The 12,430-nt window shown below is 45.3% G+C and overlaps 1 protein-coding gene across 1 annotated transcript in view; it reads right to left on the bottom strand.

Annotated features, from left to right (window-relative positions):
* The window catches only part of IARS2 (isoleucyl-tRNA synthetase 2, mitochondrial), a 1,410,425-nt gene that overhangs the window by 968,304 nt on the left and 429,691 nt on the right, over positions 1–12,430 (bottom strand). Inside the window, exon 10 of the mRNA XM_044061644.1 lies at positions 10,641–10,731. Within this exon, the coding sequence (XP_043917579.1) occupies positions 10,641–10,731 (91 nt within the window). The remainder of the gene's footprint in view (positions 1–10,640; positions 10,732–12,430) is intronic.

Raw genomic sequence — 12,430 nt, 5'->3', positions numbered from 1 at the left:
GTTCGACTGTCAATAGATGTTGGGACGCTTAATTCTGTGAAGTGACCACGGAACTTCCTGGCAATAAACCCCGAATAGTTTACAGTAGGGGCAGAAATATTAAGAACATTTTAGAGGGGTATCATTCCCTTATGATGAAATGCGGTGCCTGTAAATTTTGTAAGTTTATTAATGACAGGCCATATGTCACGGTAGGGAATTATGATTACTCTATTAGATGCCCGGGGAAATATAACTGCAACAGGACCATGTTAGTCTATCTGGCTACCTGTGTGTCTTGTACATCTTTTTATGCTGGAAAAACTGTGCGCAGGTTAAAGAATAGAATTAGTGAGCATTTAAGGACAATAAAGAATAGGGATTCACATAATTTTTTTGTTCACATTAATAAGCGTGTGAACTTTAAAGGGTTCATCTTTTTTGTGATTGACAAGGTTCAACAAAATGACAGGGGTGGTGACATTAAATTAGAAGTAGCAGCAAGGGAAAGTAAATGGCAGATGAGGTTAAATGCCATATATCACTGGCCCTCATTTTGAAACAAAGGGCTTGTTTAATTTGAACTAAGTGTTTTTTATGTTCCACTTTTGGAATTATAAGCTTTGATAGGTAATTGTGTTCATATTTGGGCTTAGGCTTTTGTTGTGTTAAAAATGTATTTTAAACTGTATTCGCCATGTTATTTTTACTATTTTTATGACGGCCATTGTTTTAAAATATTGACTTTTAGTGATATGTCTTTAACTATTTAAACTAGTTAGTGTCTTGCATTAATTGTATGAAGAATGTGATTGGTTGTTTATTTCACCTATGAGGGTACTTAAGCTGTTATGCTTGGCTTTTTTTACAACTCTGATGATGCCAGTGGAATCCAAGGTGAAAACGCTTAGTTGTTGGTCGATTTGCTACTCTGTTTGTCATTAAAACAGTTTTCAGTTTCCAGTGAAGTGTTGCGACTGTTTTTCTTCATTTTTTACAAGTTTGGTGCTTGTTAGCACTTGGTTTGTGTACCTGTATTTATGTTCCCATTCCCGTCTCTAGTGATATTTATGTCAAGAAAATGTATCATGTTATAAGATTTACAAATAGTAAACTTCAATTATTCACGTATAAAAAGAACTTGTGTAGCTCACCTTCACTCCCATTACATATTAAAAATAATCGACAAAATGTCGATAAAATAATAAATTTAACTTAAACCTATCATACTTAATAATAGCCTCATCCTCCCACCAAGCAATAACAATGTTGGCGTAGCTATTGGCACTTGATGTGCCCATAGCCACACCATCATTTTGCAAGTAATAACAACCATCAAATAAAAAGACATTATTCTCTAAAACAATCTCCACAAATAAACATAACTCAATAAACATCTTGTCATATTTACTAAAAGATAGTAAATAGTTCTTCAATGTTTCCAGTTCATAATGGTTAGGAATTTTGGTAAATAATGACTGTACATCTAAAGTAACACACATATATGCTTGATGTATAGGCTTGGTATCAAAAAATGCATAAAGATCTTGTAGAAACTGCTTAGAGTCTTTCTGTATATTAACTTTCTTGTCTACCAATGGCCTCAAGTGCTTCTCAATATAAATAAAAAAAGTCTCTGTAATCCAATTCCTCCCAGCCACTATGGGTCTAAAGGGATGATTAAAAGGTGCCTTGTGAGTGGGTTTGGTACATGTAAAAAAATTGAACAAATCAACATTAATATATCGATGCAGTAAACAGTCATTCAAGGTGGCCTAAATTCACTTCTCCATTACTAAAATATCATCAGAACTTATTCTAGTATAAACATCAGGGTCATTTAACATGTCTTTCATGGCTGAAAAACAGAACAGCCGATCCATGACCACTGTCAAACCCTCTTTATCGGCAGGTCTAATCACTACTGACTGATCATTGATGAGAGTATTAAGCGTCTGCCTTTCACTCATTGACATATTATTAGATGTCTTACTATGATTGTTCCTTTCAAAAAAGGCATAAATATCTCTCTCACATAGTTGTCCAAAAGTTTCTTGTGATGGATGCATAGGGGGCATAAACAGACTATGCTTCTTAAATTTAGGGCCTTCTTTTACATTCCCACTGTCGTGAAAAAACAGCTTCAAGGATATATTTCTTAGAAACATCGTCAGATTAACAATAGTGTCTGTTAAAGTAGCTTTTTGCCTTGGTATAAAACGTAGACCCTTCTCTAGCACCAGTATTTCATCAGCGTTAAGAATTCTAGAGGAGATATTCCATATCAATGATTCATTATCTGTGGCCACATTTTTTTCAACGACCTGTTGCTGTCTACATCTACAGGTATAAAGAAGTTATGTACTCACCATAATGTTCCATCTGAGTAGATACTTCATTTGTCTGCAACCTGTGGGTAGTCGGATCCGACCTCGGATCCGAACCGGTAGCTTTCCAAGCTCCAAGATCCGAGCTCCTAGCTCCTCCCCCTACCCATAATCCCTTACTACCAACCACATTACCTCAGATCGGTTATTTTGCCCTATAGGCTAAAGACGGAGAAAAAATCTCCAAAGGAATAATACCTTACCGAGGTTCGGGGGATGCAGGGGGGGTCGGTTGCAGACAAATGAAGCATCTACTCAGATGGAATGTTATGGTGAGTACATAACTTCTTTATCTGAAGTAGTTACTTCATTTGATCTGCAACCTGTGGGACAGAGTCCCCAGCTTACCTAAAGACCCTGGGTGGACCTTACGGAAGGATATTCCGAAGCACCGCGGAGCCAAAGGAAGCCCTACTTCTGGAGATCATGTCCAGTTTGTCATGAGAAATGAACGTATGGGAAGAGGACCAGGTAGCTGCTGAACAAATATCGTCTACCGGAACTCTAGACCAAAAAGCCGTCGAGGTAGCCACAGATCTAGTAGAATGTGCCCGCACGCCAACCGGAGCTGGCTTCCCAGATGAAGTGTATCCCTGTCTAATACACTGAGAGATCCAATTTGCCACTGTCACCTTAGAAATTGGTTTGTCCATGGCTGACTTAGCATAAGAAACAAACAACTGGTCTGACTTGCGAAAATCTTTAGTCCTATGCAAGTAAAAACGTAGTTGTCTGTGTACATCCAATTTGTGCAATGTGTATTCACCTTTGTTTTAGAAATTCGGGAAGAAAACATTAAGGTTAATTGACTGATTAATGTTAGCCTCTGTGGCTACCTTAGGCAGAAAAGAAGGATTAGTCCTGAGGGCCACCCTATCTTTGTGAAAAATAAAGTATGGATGCTTAATGCACAAAGCTTGCAATTCTGAAACTCGCTTGGCTGAAGTAATAGCGACCAAAAAGGCCGTTTTCCAAGATAAGAATTTTAATGGCACTGAGGCCGCTGGCTCGAAAGGTGGTCTTGTTAATGCTTGTAAGACCAAGGTAAGATCCCATGGAGGCACTGCCGGCTTAACAGGGGGCTTTAAGAGAAACACACCTTTTAAGAAGGTCTTGCATATTTTTGCTGACGCCAAAGAATCTACGCCATCCCCCACGTGATAATGAGAGATGGCTGCTAGCTGGACCTTAATGGTGGACGCACTAGCTCCTTGTCTAAAAAGAAGGGACAGGAAGTCCAGGATAGTGGGAATAGGAACCGTAAAGGGATCTAATTTTTTATCCTTTGCCCAGATGGAAAAACGTTTCCATTTACTATTGTAGAGCTTTCTGGTGGATGGCTTATGAGCTGCCACCAGAATGGCCTTAACAGGGGACGAGATACCAGGAGTCCTAGCCATTAACGGAACTGGATCAACCAGGCCGTGAGCCTGAGGTTGGCCAGGTTCGGAGTGTGGCATCTCGGATGTGAGATTAGGTCTGGGGTCCAGGATCCATGGGGGAGCCACACTGTGAGACTGCAAAAAAGGGAACCAGATTTGTCGAGGCCAGAATGGGGCTATGAGAATCACTCTGCTCCCCAACCGACAGGCTTTCTGGATGAATTTCATCATCAGAGGAAGAGGAGGATACGCATAAAGGAGACCGGGCGGCCAAGCATGAACCAGAGCGTCCCTGGGGGATTCCCCTCTGGGGGGAACTATCGCAAAGTAATCGTGGCATTTTGTATTTACGGGAGAAGCAAAAAGATCGCAGCGAGGTTGACCCCATTTGAGGAATATCTGCTTCGCGACAGATGGATTCAGAGACCACTCGTAAGGGCTGAGAAATACCCGACTTAACTTGTCCGCTAATATGTTGGACCGCCCCGGAATGTGCGTTGCTATCAGAAAGCGGTTGGTGGAAATCGCCCATTCCCACACTCTCATGGCTTCTCGACACAGGGGGTAAGATCTGGTCCCTCCCTGTATGTTTATATACCAGACAACGGACATGTTGTCCGTCTGGATTGCAATAGTCCCCAGAGGAAGAAGGTGATGGAGAGCTTGCAACGCCAAAAGCACTGCCCTCATCTCTAGGACATTGATATGCAATGCAGTCTCTAGAGAAGTCCACGTGCCTTGGACGGACTTGCCCGCGTAATGCCCGCCCCACCCGAGGCAAGAAGCGGCCGTGGTCAACGTGGCTTTGACTGGGGGAATCACAAAGGGTCTCCCTTCTTTGAGGTCCTGAGCCTGTAACCACCAAAGTAGGGAGTCCCTGCATGCCCTGCTCAGGGGAATCGGCATAGGTTCATAGGTTTATACTAGGCTATCTGCCCTAAGGCATTTATAAGCCTAGCCCAAAGTTTTGTGGCTTACGCCACCCCTTATGTTAAAAAATACTGTGCCCATTAGTTTGTTGTGCCTCTGTCCAGCAGTGACACAGAGATGATTCCCGGGGTAAACCTACGATCTCCCATCCACCGGTCAAGATTTCTCTTGAACAGAGCCAGCGAGGTGCTCTGCCTCACATGGACTGGGATTCTATTCCACAGCATAGGGAGTCTCTGGGTGACAAATCTATCCCTCCAGCATGTCCTATTTATATCCGTGCTAAGGTTTAAGTCGCTTGCTCTAGTGGATCTGGTAGATTTGGATTTTTTGAGGTGGAGCATGCCCATTAATTCCGGGTTGGACATGGCCTTGTATGTCAGGCACAGGTCACCTCTGAGCAGGCGGTATGCGACTGAATAGAGCTGGAGTTTCTTCAGTCTGGCAGCATATGACAGATTTTGGAGTCCCTTTATCCTTTTGGTGAGGAACTTTTGGGGTCTCTCCAATTGCTGCAGGTGTCGGGTGAGATACATCCCGAATGGGGCATTGTACTCGATCATTGGTCTGATAAGTGAAGAGTACAGGGGAACAATGACCTCACTTGATCTGGATGTGAATCCCTTCATGATCAGGTGGGACGGACTTGCCCGCGTAATGCCCAAGGGATCTCAGGACTAATTCTGCTGGAGGAGCGGGGCTCTGAAGAATGTCTAAGACATGTCCAAGGGATGGACCGATAGCGACCATTGGACCTGGAGAGTCCATTGTAACACTCGCATTCGCAGACGGGCATGGAGAGAAAGGCCGATCGCTGCTGACATAGACCCTAACGCCCTCAGGACTAATTCTGCTGGAGGAGCGGGGCTCCGAAGAATGTCTAAGACTTGGAGAGACAAATTGTTTAGCCTGACCGATGTCAGAACCACTTTGGAGATCTGAGTATCCAACCTGGCCCCTATGAATTCTAGGGCTTGAGTGGGGCACAGGCAGGATTTCTTCAGATTCACTGAAATGCCCAAATGACGGAACAGAGAGAAGGCGTAATCTCTCGCCACAACCAGTAGATGCTTGTTGGGGGCGGTGAGGAGCCAGTCGTCCAGGAAAGGGAACACCTGAATGCCCTGGAGTCTCAGGTGGGCTGCAACCACTGCCATGACTTTGGTAAACACAAACACTCTGGGGGCTGAGGTTAGACAAATGGAAGAACCCTGAACTGATAATGACTGGCTCCTAGCCGGAAGCGGAGGAACCTCCTGGATCGTCTGTCCATTAGTATATGGTAGTACGCATCTTTGAGGTCCAACGAGCACATCCAGTCGTTCTCCCGCAGAAGGGGGAGAACAGATTGGAGGGTGACCATCCGGAACTTTTCCTTGGGTATGAACAGGTTCAGGGACGAGAGGTCTAGAATGGGTCTGAGGTCCCCCGTTTTCTTTGGCACCAAGAAGAACCTGGAGTAATAACCCAACCCGGACTGATCTGGGGGGACGGGCTGGATGGCTCTTTTTCTTAGCAACTCCGAAATTTCCTGAGCTGCAGACTCCCTTTGATGGGGTGGAACATCGTGGAGAAGTTTGGGTTTGGGGGGGGGTGGTGAGTGAACGGTATAGTGTAACCTCTGGATATTATCCGGAGCACCCATCGATCATTTGTAATGGACTCCCAGTTTGACAGGTGCTCCGATAATCACCCCCCGACTGCCTCCAGAGAGGGACAGTCGGGCAAGCCCTCAGGGCTGTTGCGCGGGTCCATCCGAGAAAGGTTCTCTAGACCCGAAGTTACGCGCCCCCCCTCTGCCTCTGGGCCGGCGTCCACCTTGTCCTCCTCTGCCTCTAGAGGATGAGTTGTCCGCAGCAGGAAGGGATTGCTGAGATTTATGGAACCACAGCTTCTTTTGCCCCCTCTGATTCCTGGAGAAGGATCTTTGGGGGTTAGAGAAGCGGACTCCGAAGGCCGACAGCGGCTTCCCATCCTTTTCGCTTTGGACTAGCGTGTCGCGAACTGATGAGCCAAATAAGGCCAAACCATCATAAGGGGCGTTCGCGAAGGATGCCTTAAAGGGATCTGTGAAGTCGCAAAGGCGGAGCCAGGAGTGACGTCGCAAGACTACTCCAGCTCCGCTAGCTCTAGCGGCTCCTTCCGTGGCATGGGAAAGAAGCCGCATAGATGTATTTGATATGGACTTTAGAGTGGCCATTCGAGTCTCAAAAACCTTTTTGTCTGGGACCGACATGGACTCCGGAGGGGCTGCAGCGTATTCTTTAATTAAGTCACGCTGTAGCCTGATAGTGTGTGCCATGTAGTTCAGCGACCTTATGGCAAAGGTCGCTGAAGCAAACATCCGCTTCCCAATACGGTCCAAAGCCCGGGACTCCTTGTCCGGCGGATGGACCGAGGAACTTTCTTGGGCAAGTTCTTTCTTGGTGGCCGCCGCCAACATAGCATCAACTGGCGCGCCTTTGGACCAAGAAGGTCTATCAGAGGGAGGGCTGAGGACCTTGTCTGGGCGTCTAGGGATAGGCTCCACGGTGTCGGGCTCCTTCCAAGCCCTGGTGGTAATTAAATCCACCAAGGGGTCGGCTGGGGGGGACACCCAGGAGGTAGATGGGCCTGCCTCAAAGGCCTCCAGAAATACGGACTCATCCAGGGAGGGCTTTTGGGCAGACCACCCCCCTCTTAAACGCAACATTTCCATGATGTCTCCAAATGAGACATCTTCAGGGGGTGACCTTGGGGAGCCCTCTGTATCATCCAAATCCGTATCCGTGGTAATGGACTTGGGGGAGCCCAGGTGCCTCCTTTTGCACTGGTGTTTCCGAGGCACCTCTTCGGCGGGACTGTCTGAAGAGGGCTCGTCCACAGGGTGGTGTTCCTCCCTAGGAACCAGCTGGAGGCTTTGGGCAGGCTGTCCAGATGGACGGATGATCGAAGACAGACCCTGATACAGTGGGGGTACGGGTGGATCTGAAGGCCCGGTCGGGGACCTGGATGACCTCGACAGTACCCTCTCCACTACCTCAAAAGCCGAGGGAGATTCACTGTCACCAGCCTGAGAAAGTAACCTCCTCGGCTCCGAGGATAGGATCGGGGTAGGAGCCGAAGCAATCGGACCCGAGGTAGTGATGTGCTCCGACCCAATCGGTGCCGAAGACACAACCACCCCCTCGGATCCGATGCTCAGCCCTCGGCCACGAGAGCTTGGATCCGACAACCTCGAAGGTATAGTCGGCGTCGAAGACACCATCTCTGTCGGCGCCAACGTATCCCCGGATCCGAAGGGGCCTGGATCCGACAACTCCGAGACCCGAAAACGGGTCGGAGAAGGAGCGATCGGGGTAAAAATGGGGGTTGCACTCCCTCCCAAAGGGGGGGAGGCAAGAGCATCCCCATCTGCATCTGGGTCTGTAAAAATCTTCGCATCATCCGATCCATGTCTGCTTCGGAGATGCTCCTTATAGACCGCGAGGAGGTAGTCGAGGCAGGCCGGGAGGGCCACCTCGAAGACCTCGAGGGAGACCTATCCTCCTCCTCCGGCTCCGGAGAAAAGGAAGGTGAACGGAGCCGAGAGGACAAGGATCCGGAGACCCTCTCAGGGGACTTCAGAATCTTTTCAGGCGGAGCCGAGGGATGAGACTCGGCCCGCCTTTTTGAACTATGGCCCCCGCTGTCTCTATGCTTCTTCTTCTCCCTGTGGGAAGACGCACTAGACTCCACAGAGCTAGTACACGATAAGGGAGGTTGAGTCCCTGGTACAGCTAAGGGAGTAGCCGGTGCCGAAGCTACAGGAGTAGCTTGAACCCAACTGGGAGAGGAAGAAGAAGCCGATTCCTGAGGGAGTTTTCCCGCCAGGATCAGCTTGTTCTTCCTGTCCCTGAGTGCCCGAGGGTTGAAGGCCGCACATATCTGGCAGGCCTCCGATAAATGTGCTGCCCCCAGGCATAAAACGCACTGAGTGTGGCCATCAGCTGGGGAAAGCTTGTGGCCACACTCAGTACATTTTGAAAATATGGCCTTAGATTCAGCCATAAAGTTCTCTCACACACACACACCCAAACACTAGGGGGGGGGGGGTGATAAATTTAAACTAAGGAAAAAAGTGTTTTTTTTTTTTTTTTAAAAAGGGTTTTAAAGGATTTGACACTTAAAACACACATACACAATTTAAACTAGAAAAATTCTATGAAAATGGAACAATCTCACCAGGCCAGGAGCTCTTCACTAAGAAGCAACTGTCTTTAGCTTGTGACAAAAACGATCTGAGGTAATGTGGTTGGTAGTAAGGGATTATGGGTAGGGGGAGGAGCTAGGAGCTCGGATCTTGGAGCTTGGAAAGCTGCCGGTTCGGATCCGAGGTCGGATCCGACTACCCACAGGTTGCAGATCAAATGAAGTAACTACTTCAGATCTTCTGTTTCGTTCTCGTTCATCCCCTGCTCTGCGAATGGTTGTGCCCTCTCATTGTTTGCTGATTTATTGGTAGTGGAAATGAGGAAAAAAACCTGTTTACTGCTTCCACTGTCGTTTAGCAACTTCATTGCTGGATGCAAGGCTTTGCGTCTGATGGCATCTCTAAGGGAAGGTAAAGAACTCTCTGGCATAACTCCACCCATTCCAGTGTCAGCCTCATTGTTATTGGGTGAAATAGACACTTATGGCTTGTCAATCCTGCTATTCTCATTTGTAATGTTTTGGCAATAATGAAAGAGCAATACAACTGTTGGTTCAATGTACTAAAAGAAGGTAAGATACCAACATTGTGGGGAAAAACAATAATCTCTATTATCCAAAGGAGGGGAAAGACTCCATAAATTCTCCTTCACTTAGATGAATTTCAGTACTAAACCACACATTTAAATTATTTATGGGGATAATACCAAACTGAATAGTTAAAGGCATATGAAAATATCTCTAAAACCAGGAAGATGCTGCATATAATTCACTTGAACTCTCATTCTGAATGCAGTAAAAGTGTTTAATCAAGCATGTTGGAAATTTCTAGAAGTGGTTTTGGAGAAATATGTTTTTTTGGAGAGTTGGCGGCCCTATTACAAGGAATATATACAGACAGCCAACAACAAAAATTAAGATAGGGTGGATATCTAATTCTTTCAGTTACGGGGGGAGGGGGGGCAGACAGGTGTGCATAACTGGGCGACTACCATCACCCCTGTTATTTGATTTATATTTTGAACCTTATGATCATGAATACAGGTTTATAATTGACATGAGAGGGAAAATTCACACTTGTGGATGATGTGGTGTTATATTTGACTAATCCAGATCTCACTATGAAGTTCTACGGTCACAGATCTTAGCATCAACACTGAAATCTGCTTAGGATAGTAACAAATGCAGTTAAAGCATGAAGAGCTCTGATAATGCTGGGAGCAGTTTTCTATAATCTGGGTCCAAGAAATGGGAATGCTCGGCTACCACAGTGTAAGAGGTGGGAAAAAACTACTAACATGAACTGAGATTAGGACAAGGATTGGAAAGACCTTTCAAAGAGTGGTATGACAGTGAACAATCCAAGGATGGCCAGCGTTGTAGGTCTCTTCAATCCATCCATTATTACATCCATCTATCCACAACCCTTTTCCCATTTTTGCTCAGGTAGTCAGGTAGTGATGTCAACATTGACAATCATCTAGATTGAAAATTCACAGTGTCAGGTGGCTAGCCATGCCACGGTTGTCCTTTCATACAACTCACTCACAAGCACGCACACACCTATGGCCAATTTAGAGTATCCAATCCACCTACAACATATGCCTTTGGAATGTGGCAAGATACAAGAGAACCTGGGGAAAACGAATACAGGGAGGACATGCAGACTCCGCAAGAAGAGAACTGAATTGGAGAACCTCTTGCTTTGAGGCGACAGTGCTATCCTCTGTGCCACTGTGCCACCCAAAGGTTCTAGGTTTCTTTAACATCTGCATATTTTTCTGATGCTTACCAGTTTTATTTCCCTCATGAAGGACAAACTTCTTCTGAAGTTCAGAGCCTGCTGATTCAGTAAAAAGTCCATCTTCATCCACGAAACAGTCCTAGGATAGACAAAAATAATCAGCAATAAATATACCTGTAGTGGAAACTAAACAAATATGTGTCAGTATTAAATGTTGACTTGCACACAGCATTGGTAACATTTTATTAACATGTAATGGCAATGGATGCTCTTTGGGAAATTTTGACTGACACTAGTTACGTAATACTATAAGAGAACTAAAACAACAAGCTGTTAAACCAACTCTTGTAGTCACTCAAAAACTGCTCCAAAGAGCACAACAAAGCTGCCCCAGTAGAAAAAGTCCCATCTTTTATAAAACACTTTTGGTTCATGGTTACAGACTTCATTGGAATACAAACAAAACCTAAATGACAATTTGAAGTAATTGTCTTTAAAAGGGATAGGATAAAAATGAACACATCCGAGTAGAATTACACAAAAACATTTTTGCTAAAAATGTGATTATCTAAAATTATGCCAGATTTTACAGTTCTTACTTTAAACCTTTTTATTTTTGCCCACCCCACAAGACTTCACACAGTGGCTCCTCTACAGCAACCAAACTGGCTTATTTGTTCTGTAAGGATGGAAGCCAACTATTCCCAAACTAAGCAACAGCCCTATGGGTTATTCATTTCTGCCTGAGAATCCCATTAGCTCTTCCTTCCCTGGCAAGAGTTGAGTTTTAAGCAGTGAATTAGCCTACAATCCCCTCATGGAGACACCCTACTCCTTTCCCCGAGTCGTGTTTCTGTTACCTCCTAAAGGGGATCATGCCTCTGCATGGTGAGCTCTCTGGCTTCTAATGCAGGCTCTGGAATTCCAGTGGGGGTAACACTTAGTGCTCCCATTAGGTGTCACACTTGTAGTGAGCCAGAGCCACCTCCCTGCTCAAGAATGGCCACTCACTGCCATCCTCCCCAGACAGCTCCTACAGGAACCTGAACTGCTAATCAAAGTCGGGCCTCCTGTGGTGTAGTCAGGGCTTTAGCTCACCACACTGCACAGCTGGCTACTTTTAACACTGGTTTGCACCATTTCAGCCAAGAAATTATCAGGCTGTGGTTGAATGCGTCAAAAGCTTTGACAAGTGTAAGAAGATGAAGCCAACTAGTTTATGTGAATTGAATTTGTGTAGCTTAACAGACCTTCTAGGGAACTCTAATATTTCTATGTAGAAGACAGCTGCACATCCAGACCCCCTGTGTTCATTCACACAGAGAAAAAAATCAACTGTCTGATGGCTCTGAAACCATGTCTTTCATATTGCTAAAATATCAGGCTTGTATAAGGAAATAAGTACATTAAGTGGAAGTTGTTACATAAGCTACCAGCACTGATAAGAATGATTTTTTTTTTTTTTTACATTTGACAATGGTAAATCAAGGAGGTCACTATGCATATGATGTGTCTGACTGTGCAAAGTCCATGTGTAGTCTAGTCTGCATGTCTCCAGATCCCACAAGGATTTGGTGTAGTGCAATGTAAGGATATCCACATCCTGGCTAGTCCTAGTATTAGTAGCATGTATGGTGTGTGCAACTATAACTTTGACTTGTAGTTTATTAAGCTATAAAGCTGGATTATTTTATTTACAGGGCATCTGTGAACATATGATGTCCTACATAACACAGTGATAACTGTGTTAGAAACAAGTACCCAATAATTAACAGTTAAGTACTGTCTCAGGATAATACAGAAAGGTTCAGTGAGAGAAGGCTTATAAATGCATCACA

Source organism: Protopterus annectens, chromosome 1.part0, assembly GCF_019279795.1.
Source record: "Protopterus annectens isolate FY-2018-M chromosome 1.part0, PAN1.0, whole genome shotgun sequence".
NCBI classification, from domain to species: Eukaryota; Metazoa; Chordata; order Ceratodontiformes; family Protopteridae; genus Protopterus; species Protopterus annectens.
The sequence above is the reverse complement of the archived record's forward strand: the minus strand, read 5'-3'. Positions and strand labels throughout refer to the sequence as shown.